This window comes from Arachis ipaensis, chromosome B9 (genome assembly GCF_059453495.1).
Source record: "Arachis ipaensis isolate K30076 ecotype BB chromosome B9, ASM5945349v1, whole genome shotgun sequence".
NCBI lineage: Eukaryota > Viridiplantae > Streptophyta > Magnoliopsida > Fabales > Fabaceae > Arachis > Arachis ipaensis.
Genome location: NC_142444.1, coordinates 27,177,216 through 27,201,967, shown reverse-complemented (window position 1 = coordinate 27,201,967; position 24,752 = coordinate 27,177,216). Strand labels below are relative to the sequence as shown.

The window sequence follows — 24,752 nt, the reverse complement described above, 5'->3', positions numbered from 1 at the left end:
TATATATACAGAAAGTGAAAATAGAAGGTTAAGAATACAAAATAACAAGCTCCTAACTCAGCCTGCGAAGCTAAGGCTGGCCGAAGAATATTTACATACATATATATATAACCTATAACCCAAAATACACAAAAAAAAACCCTAGCTTTCCATACACCTCTATGAGGTACAAAAGTAAAACAAGTCATTTGGAGAGTTCTATACATATGGTCATATATAAACAGCACAAAACATAATGTCCCAAAAGATCCACTTCGCTGCAAAAACTCCAGATGCCTAGCGAGGTGCCTCTCGACCTGTATTTGAAAAACACAAATATCCGCATGGAATAAGAACCGGAGGTTCTCAACATAGTAATGGTACCGCATACATAAGATATAAGGTTCCGGAAAAGGCAGAGGCAATCCTAGAACTCCGACACTTAGATTATAAAGCTTAAAGAACTAAAACAGAAACCATAAATAGGTGGTCTTCTAAGGTTTTAAACTTAACCATAACCTAACTAAAACCCTCAATTTCTCCACCTTTCCTCCAATCCTCCAACTCCGGTGAAATCACACAGACAAACAAGCAAACAATGACAAACACAGGTAGAATACAAGTAATGCAGATAGCAAGTATAACAAATAGCATATTAAATTCCCTTAGGCAATCCCAATTAATGCACTATCAAACAAAATACACATGTGCGCATGATGCATGCCTGCCCTATGGCTGAGGAGTCTCATCTGTTGGTTATAAAGCCAACCCGACATGTCTTGGTAGCTAACCATTGGACAGAACACCAAACACGGAGCAAGTGGGACAACGCTGCAACCCTTGCATCTTACCCGTGTACCTGGAGCAGGGAACAAACTCACCACTGCCTCTTACCCAGGTGGTGTTACAATTCTCGGCCTGAAGCAAGAGGCGACAGAACACAGCCCTTGCATCTTACCCAAAGTCTTGAACTCTAACGGAGCAAGTGGATAACACCACTGCATCTTACCCGGCTTATTGACTCTAACTCAGAGCAAGTGGATAACACCACTGCATCTTTTTCAGAGTCACATTCAGAAACACATTTTCATTATCATTACAATTCATTCTCATTCATCCATTCATTCTCAATTCATACCCGGAGGAAGTGGATAACACCACTGCGTCTTACCCGGTCACGTATATCTCAAACATAATCATTCACCATCCTCTCAATCAAACTCCTTCATTATCATCTCATAATATCATCACAATTCTCATTATATCTCATTCATTACTTGTCATCTCATCAAATTAGGTATCTCCTTCTTCAACTCCTCCGATGCCCATTTCTATCCCACTCGCTAACCCTTACTTCGTGACTCAAAACCTTACTAATAAATTTTAATCAGAGGTTTGGAAAATCATGGAAATGTTCAATAGTTCAAAAATAGTGAATTTTCATCAAAACAATGGTTTTGGAGGTTTACAGACTTACCGGGAAGGTCAAACGGTGAAAAATAGAGTTTTTATGCAAAACATGATAGTGTGCGTACGCACACAACAGAAAGGCCTTCCCAACCTGTGCGTATGCACCCTTGTGTGTGTATGCACACCCCAAATCACACTTCTTGGTCTGTGTGTACGCACAGTAGTATGCGTACGCACACACACTAGAAACTGGTTTTCTGCGCTTGGAAAAATTTCAATTTTTTGCACCTAATTTCCGACATCCATAACTTTCTCTACAAAATTTTGATTTTCACAAACTTTATACTATTTTAAAGCTCTTGAAACGATCTTTAATTTGAAATAGATTTCATTCAAATCCAAATTTTGAGACTCAAGTTATAGATTGTCGAAGTTTGTTAAAAATCTATTTTTACCCAAAAGTTCAAAACCTCTATTTTTCAAAATTCCTTTTCAAAACCAATGATTTCATATCTTAAAACAAAACCAAACATGCTTAAAATTATTCTATGTCATTTTCATTACTTCCATACAACCCAATTACTCACTTAGATTGACTTCCACTCCAAACACCCAAAATCATACCACACAACTTCATCATAAAACATTATCATCACATTACATCAACATCAACAACCAACAAAATCATCATTTATCAACTCATTTTCAATACATACAATCTCATCAATTCACTCAAAAATTTTCAACCCAAATACAATCATTATTCAACACATTTCTATAACAAACTCCACAATTCCATCAAAACCACTAAACGTTAGCATATTTGTACATTCCAATCATTCAAACATTCAATTCAATTACACAACCCACCATCCATCCAAAACACACATGGTATTTAACTAAAACCACAAAACATGCACCAAACTTACAATCCAACTTATCTTAAGTCGTCTAACCTAAGTTTTTACAAGACATTATATATTAAATATGAGAAACCAAAATCATACCTTGGCCGATTACTCCCCTAAGACAAAGACACCCAAAATGGCATGATCACAAGCCTCCAATACCAAAATTCAGCAATTAAGGCTCAATCCAAGCTTTCAATCACTTTAATTACGTTTCACAATCACATATTCACTACCTAATATACATTATCATATTTATATACCAAATTTCAATACCCAAACACATATAATCAAGGGATTCACTAGAGTTTGAGAGTCTTTACCTTACCCGTGCCTCAAGTCAATAACAACCCGCTAATTTCTCAAGCTAGTTAATTGGATCCTAAAACATCAAAAAATCAAAATCTCAACACCCACTTATACAATTTTGAAAATTTGGGGAAGGAAGAACTAAAATTAAAACTGAGAATTTCTTACCAAATTAGACATTGGGCTTTGTAGAGTTCGACACCGTAGATGCGTGGCCACAAACGGTACGGCGATCGGAGCTCGGAGCGAGAAGTTATGGCAACTTGAATGGAGGACAAGGGTTTTGCTTTTGTTCCCCTCTCCTTGAATTTGTTTCGGCGTTCCTACTGAATGAGGAGGAAGAAGGGGTTCTCTTTAAGTGTGGGTGACTTTGTGGGTTGGGCCATGGCCCCGATTTGGAGTCGGTTCGACTGGTTCAGCCGGTTCAGCTTAATTTTGGGTCAAATTTTTTTATTAAAAATTAATTTATTAATTAATTATTCGCTAATTTTACAAGGTTTACAGTCTCTACTTTGCGCCATCTCATCCATGATTATGCTTGGGATCCCGATTCCAGTTTTTATTCCCCAATTCCTTCCAATTTAGTATTCTTGTTTTTTCTTTTGTGCAAATACTCCCACCTTGATTCATCGACATGAAGTTGAATCAAAATCCTTATTTTTCAGTTGTATTTTTTTATTTGTGATTCAATTTAAAGTTTATGAAATGGCGTCGAATTTGTTGAGAGGCCTCATGAAATCGTTGAAACTCTAATCGTCAGTGATGAGCACAAGGAGTTTGAGTCTCGTGAGCACACAAATCAGTGAGCACACTGCTAAATGGATATAGGTAATCGTTTTCGTCTTAATGTCATTGTTTACAATATTTAAATGTTACATTTTCATTTAATTGGAATAAGAATAATAATTTTCGAGTTGTGTCTAATTTTGGGGGATGAAGTGTGGTGGTAGAGGAGAGAGAGAAAGGGTGAAAGAAAATAGGAGAAGTGACAGAAGATGACAGAGAGGGGAGAGAGATGACAAAAAGAGCCTAAAAGAGAAGAGTACGGTGGAGAGGGAGAGGAAGAAGAGGAGAGTGATAGAGGTACAAGGTGTGGGGTTCAAGGACCACTATCATAGCCACATCAGCACTGAAATAATTGAATTATCACTGAAAATGAGTTTAAGAATTATTACGGCGTGCCCCAAACTCAATCTGTTAAGGGATCACTATAATAAAATTGAAACTTCGATGATCAAATTAGATAATCTCATGAATTTTATAGACTATTATGAGAATTTACTTCAATGTAATCGGTGTTTGGTTATATATATATATTATAAAAATTTCAAATATAAAGACATTATCCTACTTAATAGAGTAATACAACAACTAAAGTATCTAGATTTACACCTACATATTGGGCAAAAATAAAATGGATATATACTATATAAAATGTATGAATTAATTTAAAATTTAATAATTATATAATTAAAAATTTATACAGAAGTTTGACTTTAAGTAAAATTATAAAAATAGTCTATTCAAATTTATTTATTTGATTTCATATTATTATCTTTATTTTTGTTCTTGTGAGTAGTCATGTTTATTTATTTATTTTTTAGATTATATTTAAATATTATAGTATAAATATAAAACTATTAAATAAAATATAATTTTAAATATAATATTTTAATAGTCAAAATTAACATTTAATTTTTTAATTTTATTTTTTATGACTCACGATAATATTATATATTTTTAATAATGTTGCAACTAAATAATATTATAAAAATATAAATGGTTGAAAGAAAAATAAGTAATACATGAATGATATAATTAATGAATACAATTAGACTAAAAGAGAAAAATTAAAAAAATTCTAAAGGACATGATATATAATTGAAATTATCATTCAATTTTTTAATTTATTTTTTATGACTCATGATAGTATCGTATATTTTTAACATATTACAACTAAATGATATTTAAAAATATAAATTGTTGAAAAAAATATATGATATATAGATGATATAACAAATGAATATAATTAGACCAAAATTAAAAAAAAAAAACTAAAAAATTGTAAAGGTTTAGTCTTTTAAAAATTTATTACCTAATACATATGTTTAGCAAACTAAAAAAAAAGAGTTGTGGTCATCAATTGAATTTTTCAAATATTTGTGCAAATATTAGTAAGAATGGAGAAAAAAGAATAAGAGACATGCTATTATGTGAAAAGAAGAGATAAAAAAGTGTGAAGTGAATGTTGATTTATATAAAAAACATAAGAATAACTAAGTATGAAAGAAGAGGATATGTTTTATTACTCAATTTATACCTATTAAAGAAAAATAGCATTAATATCGAAACTATATAGTATCTTATATAAGAGTAAAGAGTAAGAGAATATAAAAAATATAGAGTAACCTAAAAAAAATAAATAATATAATAAGAGTGAAAAGGAAAATAAAAAAGATTTTTAAGTTGTAATTCTATGAAATAATCATAAGAAAGAGTGAGTATAAAAGAGAATGAGTTATGTTTATATCTAACAAAAAAAATAATATTAACATTAAAAGCATATAATGTCTTATATAAAAGTAATCTAAAGAAAAATAAATGTCATGAGAGTAAGAAGAAAAATGAAAAAGAATCCTAAATTATAATAATGAAGTATATGAGAAGTAGAAATAAAATATTTAAAAATAATTTATTTAAAACAAAAGAATTAAAAAATAATTTAATTAGATAAGTGATAAATAAATTATGCCAATTAGTATATAATATATGTTAATATGGCATAATATTAAAAAATTAAAAGATTAAAAAATATTAAAATATTATTTTTAATTCTGTTTTAATATATTATAATTTGAAGTATTGTGGTAGTGAAGATGTTAAACTTATATATAGAAGATTCTCATGGAACAAAATTCTATTAAACTATTCATACTAACAACCTTTTTTTTATATTATTGCCAAGGCTTCTTTCAGTGTTTCAAATTTGAGTAGTTCTGTGGACTATACTATGGTTACATGGAGAAAATATCAAGTTTTAGAGACATGGAAAATATTTGAATTAAACCAAGTTGAAATGTTCATACGAAGAGTATTTGACTATTTTCAGCATTTATTGAACTTGAAACCTCGTCTAATGACAGATAACTTTGACCAATGCCCTAAATCCTATTATTGAAGTTGAAACGTTTATGACAACTTTGACCAATGCAATTCTGATTCAGTTTTGGTTACCTGTAAAGTTTATTAAGCATTCCAATTATATGTTAATTATATTAGAAATCTATGCCTAAGTTCTTTATAACAGATCTCACTGAATGATTTTTAGAGAATCTAGTACCTATGATTATTTGTACTTGTCTTTTTGTTTATGCATAAAATTTCTTATGTTGCTTTATGAATCGAAAACTCTCATATGAAAAAAAATTCTTTTAATTTTTTTTCTCAATTATTTAGTAAAATATAATTTTTTATTATTTAATATTTTTTTACATATTTTTTTTAGTTTTATTTAAAAAATATAAAATAAGAAATCATACTTTATCAAATAATTAAAAAAATTGAGAAGATTTATTCTTCTATCTGTTTAATTCTAATCTTCAGATACTTGCTTTTAATTTTGGTTAGTACATTTTTTTTTCTTAATATTTGTAAAATGATTTTGTTAAAAATTTTAAAACTCAATTCGTTTCTCTTTTAGATTATTGCAAATATCAACTAACATGAAAATATCTAAAAATTCTCTCTCTCTCTCTCTCTCTCTCTCTCTCTCTCTCTCTCTCTCTCTCTCTCTCTCTCTCTCTCTCTCTCTCTCTCTCTCTCTCTCTCTCTCTCTCTCTCTCTCTCTCTCTCTCTCTCTCTCTCTCTCTCTCTCTCTCTCTCTCTCTCGGGCGGAACTTTTTATCCGTTGGAAAGTGAAATTGGGCCAATGCTGAAATTAGATGAATCTGAGGATAGGGCTTTTTTGCTTTTTTAAAATTTTCAAATGTCATTTAGCAAGGTGTAAAAAACCTCTTTCTTTTGTTCTTTTTTTTTCCCTCTTGTTTTTATCCATCTTGCTGGCAGTGAATTGGGTTATAAAACTTTTATTATGTTCATTTTTAAGCTGCGGAAAGCATGCTTTTCATCTTGAATTAAAGAATCAGGAAATCAAATTGAAATGAAAAGGAAAAAAAAAACAATATTTTAAAACAAAATGAGTTGTTTAAAAAAAAATTATTTTTTAAAGAAAATGAAAGGGTCTATAAATTCAAGTATAAGAAACGATTTATTCATGCATTGTGAGCTTCTTCAAGCATTTCAAGTGCCAAAAATAAATAAATAAATAAATAAAGGACAAAATCTTGTATATGAAGAAGAGAGAAAAAAATCCAGAAATGGTGGATAGTGGAGAGTAGAGAGTGTAAAATCCAGTTAATTAATAACTAATTAGCTCATAAATGAGAATTTATTTTAGAAAGTCAAAAATGTGATTTTTATGGCTTAATATGATAGAGGAGATTGAGACGAGAATTTTGAAACTAATTTTATAGAAATCGGCCCAAGATTGGATCGAACAGGCCAAACCGAGCCAACCAGACCCATATTGGGCCCTTGGCCCAACATAACTAAACCAAAAATCCTAATTTTCAGGACTCTCTCTCCTCACTAAGCACTCATTCACGCTGAAAATGGAAGCACAAGGGGGAAGAACACTCTCTCAAGTTCTAACCCTTGGTTGATCTTCAAACCACCATAACTTTTGATCTAAAGCTCCGATTGTCGCATCGTTTGCGGCCACGCGTTCACTGTGAAGAGCTCTACAAAACTCACTACTTTATTCTTGAGGTAAGCCACGATTTGATCTCAGTTATTTATCCCTTAATTTCGAATTTCATGGAGAAAGTGTTGAGATTTTGGGCTCTTTGATGTTATAGGACCCAACTCTCTTGAAGGAGAAGATTAATCTTGTCTCCTTGAACCTTGGGTGTGGTAAGACTCTCAACCCTAGTATAATTTGTTGTTCTATGATGTTTGGGTATTGAGTTGTTGTGTTAGATGTGATAATTGTGGCTTAGGTAGTGTGTATGTGAATATTGGAGCTTGATTGAGATTTTAGAAAGCTTGGAAAAGGGCTTTGGTGTGATAAAAATCTGTTCTTGGAGTTGTTGAAGCTTTGAGAGCTTGTGGAAAAGTAATTTGGAAGTGCTCCGGTTGAGCGGAAAAAATCGGCTAACGTATGGTCTCGGTTTCCTGTATCTAAAATGTAATGTGGTGTAAAAACTTAGGCTAGAGGCCCTAAGGTAGGCATTGAATTGTTGATGTTGAATGGTTGAGATATATTATGTGGTTATATATCTGATTATGATTATTGATGCCTTGATGGTATGATGCATGAGAGATATGCATGTTGTGATATATGCTTGATGATTGATAGAGGTTGAATTGTGGGTGAAACCATGGTGATGGTGAGTATGATATTGATTATGTGTAATGATGATTGATTGGAAATGGTATTGTTGAAAATTGGGATGAGGAAGGATGTATGACATGTAATGTGTGTTTGAATTTTAGCCTCTTGATTGAGATGGGTTAAATGGTGGGATGGTGGTTATGATTTGATAAAAATATCAATGTATGAGTTGAGGAGGCTTGAAGTGATTTTTGGTATGTTTTGGTGGATTTAAAAAGGGTTGGAATTGGCTTGTTTTAAAAATGGCACTTTGTGATTTTGTATGAAAATGTGGTTTTTGGGCATACTTTAATGAGGCATAACTTGGACTCCCGATCCCCGATTTGCGCAAAATTTGTTTAGAAATAAAATTGGATCCGGGATGTTTATGTCATTTAAAGAACGGGTGAAAAATGATTTGAAACGAAGAAGTTATGCTCGTCAGAAGATTGGGATTTGAAACTATGAATTCTGCAGCTTTTAACTTAGTAAAATTTTTGGCAGAACGCACTCCCACGCGTAGGCGTGGCCGACGCGCACGCGTCGTTTTCAAAGTTTCACTCCCCACGCGTGCGCGTCGCCCACGCGTATGCGTCGATGAGCAAAAATAGTTGCCCAGCCAAAATTCCCGAGAGTTGTGCCAGTTTTGTGCTTGGGGCACAAAACACACCCACGCGTAGGCGTCACTTGGTTTTTCTTCCATCCACGCGTGCGCGTGGAGGGACGCGTACGCATCGGTGTGTTTTGAGGCATTCCATGCGTGCGCGTGGATGACGCGCACGCGTGACCCTATTTTCATCCCAAAGTTAATTTTTGAGTTTTTCAAGCCAAATTTCATACTTTTAAGCCTCCGATCTCACCCCTTATGTCTTAAATCATTATGATATGCCTAGCAATGAGAAAGGAGCTAGGGGATGTGGTAACTTGTGAATGAAGAAAGGGGAAAATTTATGATCAATGATGATCAAAGATGATTATACGAGATACGGAGGATGGCGGTGGAAGTGCTGTATGTGCCATGAGCCGAAGGGCTGTATTTGTTAATAAATTGGCTGGTTCTGGATTGAACTATGAGCCGGATGGCTGAGTTATTGCCGAGTTACGATGGAGCCATTATTGATTATGGCTGAGTATGATTGCATATATGCGTATTGAATGAAATGTGAATGTTGCACTTCCACTATCTGAGATACGAGTTTTCCTGGGTGAAAGGAGTGACTAGCCACCACGTGCTCCAGGTGAAGACTCGATACTCTGCTGACCCTATGTCGTAAGTGTGGCCGAACACTGTGAAAGTTCCGGATGAGCTCACCCCCGTATATAAATTGTATTGAATATAACTCGAGTTGGGATGCACGACAGAGGGACAGTCCAATGGTTAGCTACCAGGACTTGTCGAGTTGGCTATATAACCGACAGATGATATCATCAGCCATTAGGGACAGTCATTCATCATATACATATTATTGAATTGTTTGGAACTGCCTAATTGACTGCATATTACTTGCTAATTGCCTAAATGCCATATCTGTTTCCTATTTGTATATCTTCTTGTCTGATATAACTGTGTTTGTCATATTATATTATTGCTGGCGGTTGGGAGGTCTGAAGGACTTGGAAAGGGAAGTAATAGATAGACTGAAGAATCTTTAGTCAGTTGCCATTTATAGTTTAGTCTGTTTATAAGCTTTGATTTATCTGATGGAAGTTCTAGGATTGCCTTCGGCTTTCCCAGGACAATACATGTTAGATATGTGGGTACTGTTACTATACTGAGAACCTCCGGTTCTCACCCATGCGGATTTTGTGGTTTTCAGATGCAGGACGTGAGGCTTCTCGATGAAGCATGCTGGAGTTCTTCTGGATTTAGCGAAGATCCTTGTTTTCGGGACTTTACTTCGGTTTCATGTTTTTGCTTAGTGGTGTACGAAATTGTGATCTCAATGGCGCCAAAAACTTGGTACGCACGTTCATAATCTCAACTTCTTTTTCACAACTCCGCACAACTAACCAGCAAGTGCACTGGATCGTCCAAGTAATAAACCTTACGTGAGTAAGGGTTGATCCCACGGAGATTGTTGGCTTGAAGCAAGCTATGGTCATCTTGTAAATCTCAGTCAGGCAGATTCAAATGGTTATGAGGTTTTGATAATTAAAATATAAATAAAATATAAAATAAGATAGAAATACTTATGTAATTTATTGGTGAGAATTTCAGATAAGCGTATAGAGATGCTTTACTCCTTCTGAATCTCTGCTTTCCTACTGCCTTCATTCAATCATTCATACTCCTTTCCATGGAAAACTGTGTATTGGGGGATCACCGTTGTCAAAGGATACCGTCCGTTCTCTCAGTGAAAATGGTCCAAATGCACTGTCACCGCACGGCTAATCATCTGTCAGTTCTCGATCATGTTGGACTAGGATCCATTGATCCTTTTGCGTCTGTCACTACGCCCAACACTCGCGAGTTTGAAGCTCGTCACAGTCATCCCATCCTAGATCCTACTCGGAATACCACAGATAAGGTTTAGACTTTCCGGATCTCAAGAATGCTGCCAATTGATTCTAGCTTATACCACGAAGACTCCGATCTTTCGGAATGGAGGCTAAGAGATACACACTCAAGCTATTGTAGATAGAATGGAAGTGGTTGTCAGGCACGCGTTCATAGGTGAGAATGATGATGAGTGTCACGGATCATCATATTCATCAGGTTGAAGTGCGAGTGAATATCTTGGAATAGGAATAAGCTTGAATTGAATAGAAAAACAATAGTACTTTGCATTAATTTATGAGGAACAGCAGAGCTCCACACCTTAATCTATGGGGTGTAGAAACTCCACCGTTGAAAATACATAAGTGAAAATATGCTGAGCATGGCCGAATGGCCAGCCTCTCAAGTCTAGGGACTAAACGTCCAAAGATGTAAAATAAATCACTAAAAGTAGTTTTTATACTAAACTAGTAACTAGGGTTACAGAAAATGAGTAAATGATGCAGAAATCCACTTTCGGGCCCACTTGGTGTGTGTTTGGGCTGAGCATTGAGCTTTACACGTGTAGAGACTTCTCTTGGAGTTAAACGCCAGGTTGCAGCCTGTTTGTGGCATTTAACTCTGGTTTGTAACCTATTTCTGGCGTTTAACTTCAGAATAGGGTAGGAAGTTGGCGTTTGAACGCCAGTTTGCGTTGTCAAAACTCGGGCAAAGTATGGACTATTATATATTGCTGGAAAGCCCTGGATGTCTACGTTCTAACGCAATTGAGAGCGTGCTAATTGGGTTTCTGTAGCTCTAGAAAATTCATTTCGAGTGCAGGGAGGTCAGAATCCAACAGCATTTGCAGTCCTTTTTCAGCCTCTGAATCAGATTTTTGCTCAGGTCCCTCAATTTCAGCCAGAAAATACCTGAAATCACAGAAAAATACACAAACTCATAGTAAAGTCTAGAAATGTGATTTTTATTTAAAAACTAATAAAAATATAATAAAAAGTAACTAAAAATACTAAAAACTACCTAAAAACAATGCCAAAAAGCGTATAAATTATCAGCTCATCACAACACCAAACTTAAATTATTGCTTGTCCCCAAGCAACTGAAAATAAAATAGGATAAAAAGAAGAGAATATACTATAAATTCCAAAATATCAATGAAACTTAGCTCCAATTAGATGAGCGGGACTGGTAGCTTTTTGCCTCTAAACAGTTTTGGCATCTCACTTTATCCTTTGAAGTTCAGAATGATTGGCATTTATAGGAACTCAGAATTTAGATAGTGTTATTAATTCTCCTAGTTCAGTATGTTGATTCTTGAACACAGCTACTTTATGAGTCTTGGCCGTGGCCCTAAGCACTTTGTTTTCCAGTATTACCACCGGATACATAAATGCCACAGACACATAACTAGGTGAACCTTTTTAGATTGTGACTCAGTTTTGCTAGAGTCCCCAATTAGAGGTGTCCAGTGTTCTTAAGCACACTCTTTTTGCTTTGGATCACGAATTTAACCGCTCAGTCTCAAGCTTTTCACTTGACACCTTCACGCCACAAGCACATGGTTAGGGACAGCTTGGTTTAGCCGCTTAGGCCAGGATTTTATTTCTTTTGGCCCTTCTATCCATTAATGCTCAAAGCCTTGGATCCTTTTTTACCCTTGCCTTTTAGTTTAAAGGGTTACTGGCTTTTTGCTCTTGCCTTTTGGTTTAAAGAGCTCTTGGCTTTTTCTGCTTGCTTTTTCTTTTTCTTTTTTTTTTCTTTTTTCGCAAGCTTTTGCTTTTTCACTGCTTTTTCTTGCTTCAAGAATCAATTTTATGATTTTTCAGATTATCAATAACATTTTTCCTTTTTCATTATTCTTTCAAGAGCCAATAATTTTAACATTCATAAACAACAAATTCAAAAGACATATTCACTGTTCAAGCATTCATTTAGAAAACAAAAAGTATTATCACCACATCAAAATAATTAAACTAATCTCAAGGATGAATTCAAAATTCATGTACTTCTTGTTCTTTTGCATTTAGAACAATTTTTTATTTAAGAAAGGTGATGGATTCATAGGACATTCATAGCTTTAAGGCATAGACACTAGACACTAATGATCATGTAATAAAGACACAAACATAAATAAACATAAAGCATAGAGAATGAAAACAGAGAAAAGAAATAAATAGACAAGGAGACTTATGGAACGGGTCCACCTTAGTGAGGGTGGCGTTTTCTTCCTCTTGAAGAACTAATGGTGCTCTTGAGCTCTTCTATGTCTTTTCCTTGCCTTTGTTGCTCCTCCCTCATAGCTCTTTGATCTTCTCTAATCTCATGGAGAATGATGGAGTGCTCTTGGTGCTCCACCCTTAGTTGTCCTATGTTAGAACTTAATTCTCCTAGGGAGGTGTTAATTTGCTCCCAATAGTTTTGTGGAGGAAAGTGCATCCCTTGAGACATCTCAGGGATTTCATGATGAGGAATTTCCTCATGCTCTTGTTGAGGTCCATGAGTGGACTCTCTTGTTTGCTCCATCCTCTTTTTAGTGATGGGCTTGTCCTCTTCAATGAGGATGTCTCCCTCTATGACAATCGCAGTCGAATTGCAGAGGTGACAAATGAGGTGACGAAAGGCTAACCTTGCCAAAGTGGAGGACTTGTCAGCCACCTTGTAGAGTTCTTAAGGTATAATCTCATGAACTTCCACTTTCTCTCTATTCATGATGCTATGGATCATGATTGCTCGGTCTATAGTAACTTTAGACCGGTTGCTAGTGGGAATGACTGAGCGTTGGATGAACTCCAACCATTCCCTAGCCACTGGCTTGAGGTCAAGCCTTCTTAATTGAACCGGCTTGCCTCTTGAGTCAATTTTTCATTGAGCTCCTTCCACACATATGTCCATGAGGACTTGGTCTAATCTTTGATCAAAGTTGACCCTTCTAGTGTAGGGGCGTGCATTTTCTTGCATCATTGGCAAGTTGAACACCAACCTTACATTTTTCAGACTGAAATCTAAGTATTTCCCCCGAACCATTGTAAGCCAATTCTTTGGGTTTGGGTTCATACTTTGATCATGGTTCCTAGTGATCCATGCGTTTGCATAGAACTCTTGAACCATTAAGATTCCGACTTGTTGAATAGGATTGGAGAGAACTTCCCATCCTCTTCTTCTAATCTCATGTCGGATCTCCAGATACTCACTCCTTTTGAGCTTGAAAGGGACCTCAGGGATCACCTTCTTCTTAGTCACAACTTCATAGAAGTGGTCTTGATGGACCTTTGAGATGAATCTTTCCATCTTCCATGACTCAGAGGTGGAAGCAATTGCCTTCCCTTTCCTCTTTCTTGAGGTTTCTTTGGCCTTAGGTGCCATTAATGGTTATGGAAAAATAAAAAGCAATGCTTTTATCACACCAAACTTAAAAGGTTTGCTCGTCCCCGAGCAAAGAAGAAAGAATGAAGGAGAAAAAGAAGAAAATAGAGGAGATGGAGGGAGAGGGTGAATTCGGCCAAGGGGGGTATAAGGTGTTTGTGATGTGTGAAATTGAAGGAGGGATGAGGGGTAGATATAGGAGTGGGGGGAGGGTTAGGTTCGTGTATTTGAGGCTGGGTTTGGGAAGAGATATGGAGGTGATTGGTGAAGGGTATTTAGGGAAGAGTGTTATGAAAAGGTGTGAAGAAGAGATAAGAAGAGGTGGGGTAGGTGGGGATCCTATGGGGTCCATAGATCCTGAGGGGTCAAAGACTTAGCATCCCTGCTCCATTGAGGCGTGTAAATGCCCTTAGAGTGCAATCCTGGTGTTTAACGCCAGACTGCTGCTTGTTTCTGGCATTTAACGCCAGCTTTTCTCCCTTTATTGGCGTTTAACGCCAAGTTGGTGCTTGTTTCTGGCGTTTAACGCCAGCTTGATGCTTCTTTTTGGCGTTAAACGCCAGTCTAATGCTTCTTACTGGCGTTTAAACGCCAGTAAGCTCTTCCTCCAGGGTGAGCTATTTTTAATGCTGTTTTTCATTCTATTTTTGATTTTTTAGTTGTTTTTGTGACTTCACATGATCATCAACCTAAAGAAAACATAAAATAACAATGGAAAATAAATAGATATAATTAAATAACATTAGGTTGCCTCCCAATAAGCGCTTCTTTAATGTCAATAGCTTAACAATGAGCTCTCATGGAGCCTTACAGATAATCAGAGCAAGGTTGGGGCCTCTCAACACCAAACTTAGAGTTTGGTTGTGGCCTCCCAACACCAAACTTAGAGTTTGAATGTGGGAGTTTTGTTTGACTCTGTATTGAGAGAAGTTTTTCATGCTTCCTCTCCATGGTTACAGAAAGAGAACCTTGAGTCTTAAATACAAGGTAGTCCTCATTTAACTGAAGGACCAACTCTCCTCTGTCAACATCAATCACAGCTTTTGCTGTGGCTAGGAAGGGTCTGCCAAGGATGATGGATTCATCCTCATCCTTCCCAGTGTCTAGGATTATGAAATCAGTAGGGATGTAAAGGCCTTCAACCTTCATTAGCACGTCCTTTACTAATCCATAAGTCTGTTTCATTGATTTGTTTGCCATCTCTAGTGAGATTCTTGAAGCTTGTACCTCAAAGATTCTCAGTTTCTCCATTACAGAGAGTGGCATGAGGTTTATTCCTGACCCCAGGTCACACAGAGCCTTCGCAAAGGTTATGGTGCCTATGGTACAAGGTATGAAGAATTTTTCGGGATCCGGTTTCTTCTGCGGTAATGTCTGCCTCATTAATGCATTCAGTTCATTGGTGAAAATAAGGGGGTTCATCCTCCCAAGTCTCAATACCAAATAACTTGACATTCAGCTTCATGATTGCTCCTAGATATTTAGCAACTTGCTCTTCAGTGATGTCTTCATCCTCTTCAGAGGAAGAATATTCATCAGAGCTCATGAATGGCAGAAGAAAGTTCAATGGAATCTCTATGGTCTCTGTATGAGCCTCAGATTCTTTTGGTTCCTCAAAGGAAAACTCCTTTCTGTCCAGAGGACGTCCCATGAGGCTTTTCTCATTGGGACTCACGTCCTCCTCACTCTCTCCAGGTTCGGCCATGTTGGTCATGGTTATGACCTTGCACTCTCTCTTGGGATTTTCTTCTGTATTGCTTGGGAGAGTACTGGGAGGAGTTTCAGTAATCTTCTTACTCAGCTGACCCACCTGTGCCTCCAAATTTCTAATGGAGGACCTTGTTTCATTCATGAAACTTAGTGTGATCTTGGATAGATCAGAGACTATGGTTGCCAAGTCAGAATGGCTCTGTTCAGAATTCTCTGTCTGTTGCTGAGAAGATGATGGAAAAGGCTTGTTATTGCTAAACCTATTTCTTCCACCATTATTATTGAAGCCTTGTTGAGGCTTCTGTTGGTCCTTCCATGAGAAATTTGGATGATTTCTCCATGAAGGATTATAGGTGTTTCCATAGGGTTCTCCCATGTAATTCACCTCTGCCATTGCAGGGTTCTTAGGATCATAAGCTTCTTCTTCAGAAGATGCTTCTTTAGTGCTGTTGGATGCAGCTTGCAATCCATTCAGACTCTGAGAAATCATATTGACTTACTGAGTCAATATTTTGTTCTGAGCCAATATGGCATTCAGAGTATCAATTTCAAGAACTCCCTTCTTCTGAGGCGTCCCATTGTTCACAGGACTCCTCTCAGAGGTGTACATGAACTGGTTATTTGCAACCATTTCAATGAGTTCCTGAGCTTCTGCAGGTATTTTCAGATGAAGAGATCCTCCTGCAGAATAGTCCAATAACATTTTTGACAACTCAGACAAACCATCATAGAAGATATATATGATGCTCCATTCTGGAAGCATGTCAGTAGGACACCTTTTGATCAATTGCTTATATCTTTCCCAAACTTCATAGACGGACTCACCTTCCTTCTGTCTGAAGGTTTGGATTTTCACTCTAAGCTTGCTCATCTTTTGAGGTGGAAAGAATTTGGCCAGGAAAGCACTGACCAGCTTTTCCCAAGAGTTTAGACTTTTCTTAGGTTGTGAATCCAACCATGTTCTAGCTCTGTCTCTTACAGCAAAAGGGAAAAGTATAAGCCTGTAGACCTCGGGATCAACTCCATTGGTCTTGACAGTGTCACAGATTTGCAAGAATTCAGCTAAGAACTGATGAGGATCTTCCAATGGAAGTCCATAAAACTTACAATTCTGTTGCATTAGAGAAATTAATTGAGGCTTAAGCTCAAAGTTGTTTGCTCCAATGGCAGGAATTGAGATGCTTCTTCCATAGAAGTCAGAAGAGGGTGCAATAAAGTCACCAAGCAACTTCCTTGCATCTCCACCATTGTTATTGGGTTCGGCCATGTCTCCTTCTTAATTGAAAATTTCTGTCAGGTCCTCTCCAGAGGGTTGTGCTTTAGCTTCTCTTAGTTTCCTCTTAAGAGTCCTTTTAGGTTCAGGATCAACTTCAATAAGAATATCTTTATCCCTGTTCCTGCTCATATGAAAAAGAAGAGAACAGAAAAGAAGAGGAATCCTCTATGTCACAGTATAGAGATTCCTTTATGTGAGTAGAAGAAGAGAAGAATAGAAGAAGGAGAAGAGAAAAATTCGAACACAGAGAAGAATAGGGGTTCGAATTATGAGTAGAAGAGAAGTGTTAGTAGATAAATAAATAAATAGAAAGAGATGAGAGAGAGAAGAATTCGAATTTAAATTAAAATAAAAAGAAAAAAATTTTTGTTTTTATTTTAATTATTAGTTAGAATTCGAAAATTAAAAACAGAAATATGATTAAATTAAAATTTAAAACAATTAGTTAACTAAAAGGAATTTTGAAAAAATGGGGATGAGTTTTCGAAAATTAGAGAGAAAAAATTTGTTAGGTGGTTGTGAAAAAGATATTATTGAAATAGAAAACTTTTAAAATCAAACAAAAAGTTAAGTAGTTAGTTGAAAAAGATTTGAAAATCAAATTTGAAAAGATAACAAGTTATAAAAGATTTTGAAAATTGATTTTTGGAAAAGATATGATTGAAAATCATTTTGAAAAAGATTTGAAAAAAAATTTAAAAAGATATGATTTTTAAAATTAAAGTTAATTACTTGACTAACAAGAAACAAAAGATATGATTCTAAAATTTAAAGATTGAACCTTTCTTACTAGGCAAGTAACAAACTTAAAATTTTTGAATCAATCACATTAATTGTTAGCATTAATTTTGAAAATATGAAATAGAAATAAGAAAAAGATTTTGAAAATAAATTTTGAAAATTTCAAAAATATGAAAGAAAAAATGAAAAAGATTTTATTTTTGAAAAAGATTTGAAAAAGATAGAATTTTTAAATTGAAAATTTGACTTGACTAATAAGAAACAATTAAATTTTAAAACTTTATGACTAAATCAATCCAAATTTTTGAAATTTATGAGCAAAATAAGGGAAAGATATTTTTTTTATTTTTGAATTTTTGATGAAGAAAGAGAAAAACAACAAAAAGATGCAAAACATAAAATTTTAGGATTAAAACTAATAATGCATGCAAGAACACTTTGAATGTCAAGATGAATACCAAGAACACTTTGAAGATCATGATGAACATCAAGAACTTATTTTTAAAAATTTTTAAGAAAAGAAAAACATGCAAGACACCAAACTTAGAAATTTTCAAACTTTAGACATTAACAAATTGAAAATGCATATGAAAAACAAGAAAAGATACAAAACAAGAAAATGCAAAGATCAAATAAGAAAATTCATCAAGAACAACTTGAAGATCATGAAGAACATTATGCATGAGTTTTCGAAAATTTTAGTGAAAAGTTAAAAAGATGCAATTGACACCAAACTTATAATTTGACACTAGATTCAAACAAGAAACACAAAATTATTTTTGGTTTTATGATTTTATTAAATTTTTTTGGATTTTTCGAAAATTATTTTGAAAAAGTAAAATAAGGATTTCAAAAATTTTTAATAAGAATTCCAGGAATCATGCAATGTTAGTCTAAAGTTCCAGTCCAGGAATTAGGCATGGCTTACTAGCCAGCCAAGCTTTCAGTGAAAGCTCCGGTCCAAAACACTAGACATGGCCAATGGCCAGCCAAGCTTTAGCATATCATTACATACAACAGCTAAATTGCTGAGAAAGACAAAGAAGCTCTTCTAAGGATAGTTGAAACCTCGGTCCAAAAGATTAGACATGGCTTAATAGCCAGCCAGGATTCAACATATCTCATGAAACTCTAAAATTCATTCTTAAAAATTCTGAAGTCATAGAATAATTTATTTTTTTAAAAATTTTTCGAAAAAAATAATAAAAACAAAAAGCTTAAAATTAAAATAAAATTACCTAATCTGAGCAACAAGATGAACCGTCAGTTGTCCAAACTCGAACAATCCCCGGCAACGGCGCCAAAAACTTGGTGCATGAAATTGTGATCTCAACGGCGCCAAAAACTTGGTACGCACGTTCATAATCTCAACTTCTTTTTCACAACTCCACACAACTAACCAGCAAGTGCACTGGGTCGTCCAAGTAATAAACCTTACGTGAGTAAGGGTTGATCCCATGGAGATTGTCGGCTTGAAGCAAGATATGGTCAATTTGTAAATCTCAGTCAGGCAGATTCAAATGGTTATGAGGTTTTGATAATTAAAATATAAATAAAATACAAAATAAGATAGAAATACTTATGTAATTCATTGGTGAGAATTTCATATAAGTGTATGGAGATGCTTTACTCCTTCTGAATCTCTCCTTTCCTACTGCCTTCATTCAATCATTCATACTCCTTTCCATAGCAAGCTGTATGTTGGGGGATCACCATTGTCAATGGCTACCGTTCGTCCTCTCAGTAAAAATGGTCCAAATGCGCTGTCACCGCACGGCTAATCATCTGTTGATTCTCGATCATGTTGGAATAGGATCCATTGATCCTTTTGCGTCTGTCACTACGCCCAACACTTACGAGTTTAAAGCTCGTCACAATCATCCCATCCCAGATCCTACTCGAAATACCACAGATAAGGTTTAGACTTTGTGGATCTCAAGAATGCTGCCAATTGATTCTAGCTTATACCACGAAGACTCCGATCTTTCGGAATGGAGGCTAAGAGATACACACTCAAGCTATTGCAGATAGAACAGAAGTGATTGTCAGGCACGCGTTCATAGGTGATAATGATGATGAGTGTCACGGATCATCACATTCATCAGGTTGAAGTGCGAGTGAATATCTTGGAATAAGAATAAGCTTGAATTGAATAGAAAAACAATACTACTTTGCATTAATTCATGAGGAACAGCAGAGCTCCACACCTTAATCTATGGGGTGTAGAAACTCCACCGTTGAAAATACATAAGTGAAAATATGCTGAGCATGGCCAAATGGCCAGCCTCTCAAGTCTAGGGACTAAACATCCAAAGATGTAAAATAAATCACTAAAAGTAGTTTTTATACTAAACTAGTAACTAGGGTTACAGAAAATGAGTAAATGATGCAGAAATCCACTTTCGGGCCCACTTGGTGTGTGTTTGGACTGAGCATTGAGCTTTACACGTGTAGAGACTTCTCTTGGAGTTAAACGCCAGGTTGCAGCCTGTTTGTGGCATTTAACTCTGGTTTGTAACCTGTTTCTGGCGTTTAACTTCAGAATAGGGCAGGAAGTTGGCGTTTGAACGCCAGTTTGCATCGTTAAAACTCGGGCAAAGTATGGACTATTATATATTGCTGAAAAGTCCTGGATGTCTACTTTCCAACACAATTGAGAGCGTGCCAATTGGGTTTCTGTAACTCCAGAAAATCTATTTCGAGTGCAGGGAGGTCAGAATCCAACAGCATCTGCAGTCATTTTTCAGCCTCTGAATTAGATTTTTGCTCAGGTCCCTCAATTTCAGTCAGAAAATACCTGAAATCACAGAAAAACACACAAACTCATAGTAAAGTTCAGAAATGTGATTTTATTTAAAAACTAATAAAATATAATAAAAAGTAACTAAAACATACTAAAAACTACCTAAAAACAATGCCAAAAAGCGTATAAATTATCCGCTCATCACTTAGATACTTTTATCTCCACTAAATAATGTATATGAATATACTGTTTTGACTCATTTTAGAGGTTATTTTGGAGAATAGGTTTTGTATTTCGCCCTTTGGGTTTCTTTTGGGTTTCTTGCTTTATATATTTACATGTATATATTTCTATGCTCGGACCGGTTTTCTTCGCAACCGGATCTTGAGTTTTGGATATTTGTGTTTTTGGCACTCTTTGGATATATTCTTGTGTTAGCTTATCTCTTATCTGTTTCGTTACGTTATCGATTGGAGTGTTGCGCTTTTTTATTTAACGGTTTTGTTTTATCCATTTTCTTCAAAGGCTTCTAGCTATAATCATTCTTCACAATACTATATGTACTAAATTTTATTTTTAGAGGTCGTAATACCTCGTCACCTCTATCTTATGACTTAAGCATAAGGCTCTGTGTGGTAGGTGTTACAGAGAAAAAGGAAGAAGAAATTGCGAAGGTAATGGTAGCTTATGAATGTACCATAATGGCTAAATTGTATCACATACACGTGACTAGTTAGATTTGTGCATGAGAATTCAACTTTTTTTTATTATTTTTACACTATATTATTTGATTTTCAAAGTGGATTTTACTAAAGTTCAAAAGACGGTAAATTTAAAGAAATTGATTCGTATTTTATAGGGGTGTATATGATCTAGTCTAATTTAAAGATTTGGTCCAAATCTGAATATTTTAGGAGTTTATTTGGTGTGATTGCATCGGTTTAGGGTCGAGTAAGGTTTTCAAAAATAGACTCAGTCCATGTGCACTTTAAGGCTGCGTTTGTTTCTGAGAAGAAAACAAGACAAGATACTGAGAACAAGAACAAAAGACAGACACAATTTGGTGTTCTTGTATTCTGTTTAGTGATAAATTAGAACAAATTATGAAAATTCAATTTATTCTCATTTTTTTATTTAAAAAATTTGAGAAGAAAAATATAATAATAAAAAATATAATTATAAAAAATTAACAAGAATAATGAAAGAAAAAATAAAAAATAAGTTGTATCCCTTGTTAGTGTTTCTGTGTCCTTTCTGCCAGGATGGACACAAAATACACTAATTCAGTGTCTCTGGACACAATGTCTTTGTCTATGTCTCATCTGTCAAACACGATTTTGTGTCTCTGTCCCTGTCTCTGAAAAGAAACGCAGCCTAAGAGAACTAAAAAAGGTATATATATTTTAAATTAATTCTAATATTATGTTATATTAATTATAAACTTATTATTTTATTTTTAATTACACTCGTTGAATTAAAAAATAGATAAAAAAAACATCAAATTAGAATTTGTGGACAAATTCAATTTCAAATATAGATATTAACTTCTTAATAACAAATTTTTTTTTTATAAATAAATATATCATAAATAAATTTTTTTATAAATAATTTTTTTATAACTTATTGTTAAAGTTTTAAAGGCCTAATTTTTACCCGATTTGAACCTGGTATAATTGTGACTCGAAAATGTTTAAATTTCATTGAATTTGGGGTCGAATTAGTCAGTTAAAATCTAATAAAAAATAAATCCAGTATATATTTAGAGTCGGATCTAAATTAAGATAAACTTAATTTTACCAAATTCATGTACATTCTTAGTATTTTATACCATTATTCAATGTTAGTATTATAATTTCGAAAATGCAATGAAATAATTGACAACATTTTTATTATATATATATAAAATAGTACCGAAATAAATACTTATAGATAATTGATCAAGATGTTAATTATAAAATTATATATTGAGTTCGAATAATTTGTTATTTTACGAGAAAGGAATCGGCTCAAATATAAATAAAGGAAATAATAATGAAAATCATGAGAAATTAAAAGCTACGTACAAAATTATTTATGCAAATGAAAACGATGGAGGAGAAGCCCGCAATATAAACAAAGAGAAATATTTTTCAATCTTTACTTAGTTAATATTAATTAATTTTAGAGTTTAATATTTATAATTTAAAATTTACGATAAATAAAATAATTTAAAAAATTAAGTAATATTAACATATAAAAAATATGCGAACTACTCAGATAAAGATGCTTGAAACATTTTTTTTAAAGATGTTTTTTAATAATTGAAATTTAATACATATAATTATTAAATAATATTATTTTTGTCAAAATTAGATTAGACAAATTAATTTGGCTAAAAAATCAATAAACTACATCTTGAACTAGTCTAAATTAATATTTTTTATAAAAAATGACTAAAATACTATTATTATTGTTGTTGTTGTTGTTGTTACATAAAATTTTGAGAATCCTAAATTTTAACCTTTTTTTTTCCTGTGCCAGATTAGGATTTATGATTCTCAAAATTAAAAGATATATATAATAAGAATATTTTAGTTATTTTTTATAAAAAAAAATATTAATTGAGACCGATTCAATATTTGATTTATCGATTTTTCAGTCAAATAAATTTATTTGATCTATTTTTAACAAAAAATAATACAATTTAATTAATTATATGTATTAAATTTTAATTATTAATAAATATTTTAAAAAAAATTTTAATATTTTTATCTGAGTGACTCTAAAAAATATTAAATATTAATTACCTAACATTGCTTGTAAATAAATTATGCCATCTGAATTCAAGTAGTGCAAAATGACCGCAGAGATTCTCCAATCCATTCAAGCCTGGAAGGCTGGAACCTCGAAATACTTCACATCCGAAATTAAGAGGGTTTTCAAGCTGTCATCACATTCCCCTTCCCCACTCTCACTTTTTAATCACAAATTTAACGACGTCGCGTTTACACTGCTTCTTCGTAACTCGTACACCTAACAAATTTAGTTACTATGTATAGTTACCATCCTACACACCTTGGGATTCTAAGTTTGTTTCTAATCTCTCATATTGCGCATGAATTCCTGCTTCACAATTTGACCCCTTTTTGTTTGCTTTCCATGTTCCTGCCTTGCTAATCTCGTTTCACTAACATTTGGAAGGAAATTAAACTAATCTGGAAATATTAAACTAAGTAATTTAATATTAGTAGTAGTCTTGTATTTGTATACATTTTCCTAAGCTACATGGCAACAACAACGAGGACCAATTTAGTTCTACACAATTACACACATCAATTTCTATTGCTAACGCCAACAGGGAAAAAGACAAGAACAGGGAGCAGTTATTAAACATTATAACGTATGAGGTTACGTCTCTACTAATAAATAAATTGAAAAAAAAAAGGTGAATAATTGAGAAACAGGTAGTGTTTGAATCTTATGAGTTATGATGGTGGCTAAATCCACTTAACCATGTGAGTTCCATGTAGACGTTTACCAGAGACACGAGGAAGTTTGAGTTGCGTTATGGTGGTGGCAGTGGGCGGCGTTGAAGAGGCGGGAAAAGCGGCTCCGGCGATAATAGAAAGCGCGTTTGAGCCTAGAGAAGATGAGCAGCCTCAACCTCCGAGCAGACCTTAACCGTAACCAAACGACTTTCTTGACTCTGAACAAAGAGCCTTTGATTCTATCCACTAGACTCTTCTTTCGGCAGAACTGGTAGCTTCTCAGGAACACCTGTCTCTTCTCAATCATGGTGTAGCTCTGCTCCGGGTAGTAGTAGTTGTATCCAATGGATGACTCACTTCTGAACAGTGGATTCTTCACACTCACACCCTCCATGATTATTATTCGATCTCGCTACTATGAACAAACGAAAAAGATACATATATATATATATATTAGAAAAGAAAGAACGTGGTGTGTGTAGTGTGCAAGTGCAACAGTAGAAATTCAACGCACCTGGTTTTGTGTTTGCTTTGTTTGTTATGCGTTCCGATTTAGCTTGCAACTGTTGAAGGTAAAGTCTAATTAGACAACTCATTCGTTGGTGTGCTCCTTTTTTTTCTTCTTTACCTTCTTCCCTCAATGACTTGGGGTGTCTGTTGCCTGTTGCCTGTTGCCACTTGCCACTTGCATTATTATTTGAAGCACTTTAACACGTGGACAGCCTGATAAGCCGTTGTTCTTTTAGACGGAGGGTCACGTGCCTTTTGTGTTCTTCATATATTTGACCACAATTCCCCCTTTCCCCTACCCCCCCCCCCCCCCCTCTTTCCTCCTCTTCTCTCATAATTTAATTCCTTTCTTTTACTCAATTATGGATTAAAAAATAAGGGAAAAAAAAAAAAACAGACCAACTAGTA

The 24,752-nt window shown here is 34.5% G+C and overlaps 1 protein-coding gene across 2 annotated transcripts; it reads right to left on the bottom strand.

Annotated features, from left to right (window-relative positions):
* Positions 1-23,568: 23,568 nt before the first annotated feature.
* LOC107619727 (uncharacterized) lies at positions 23,569-24,517 on the bottom strand. 2 transcript variants are annotated; one of them, XM_088499939.1, is made up of 2 exons: positions 24,349-24,517; positions 23,569-24,246 (listed from the first exon to the last, which is right to left on the bottom strand). In XM_088499939.1, exon 2 carries the CDS (start codon positions 24,226-24,228, stop codon positions 23,881-23,883), a length of 348 nt encoding a protein of 115 aa, XP_088356065.1. In that variant the 5' UTR covers positions 24,229-24,246; positions 24,349-24,517; the 3' UTR covers positions 23,569-23,880. The 2 variants fall into 2 exon arrangements, with proteins under 2 accessions (XP_088356065.1, XP_016177508.1); XM_016322022.3 differs by having other exon boundaries at positions 23,569-24,249; positions 24,349-24,515.
* Positions 24,518-24,752: the final 235 nt, after the last annotated feature.

Excerpts from the sequence above, each read along its gene's own strand:
- LOC107619727 (XM_088499939.1), bottom strand. The coding sequence starts at position 24,228 with ATGGAGGGTGTGAGTGTGAAGAATCCACTGTTCAGAAGTGAGTCATCC.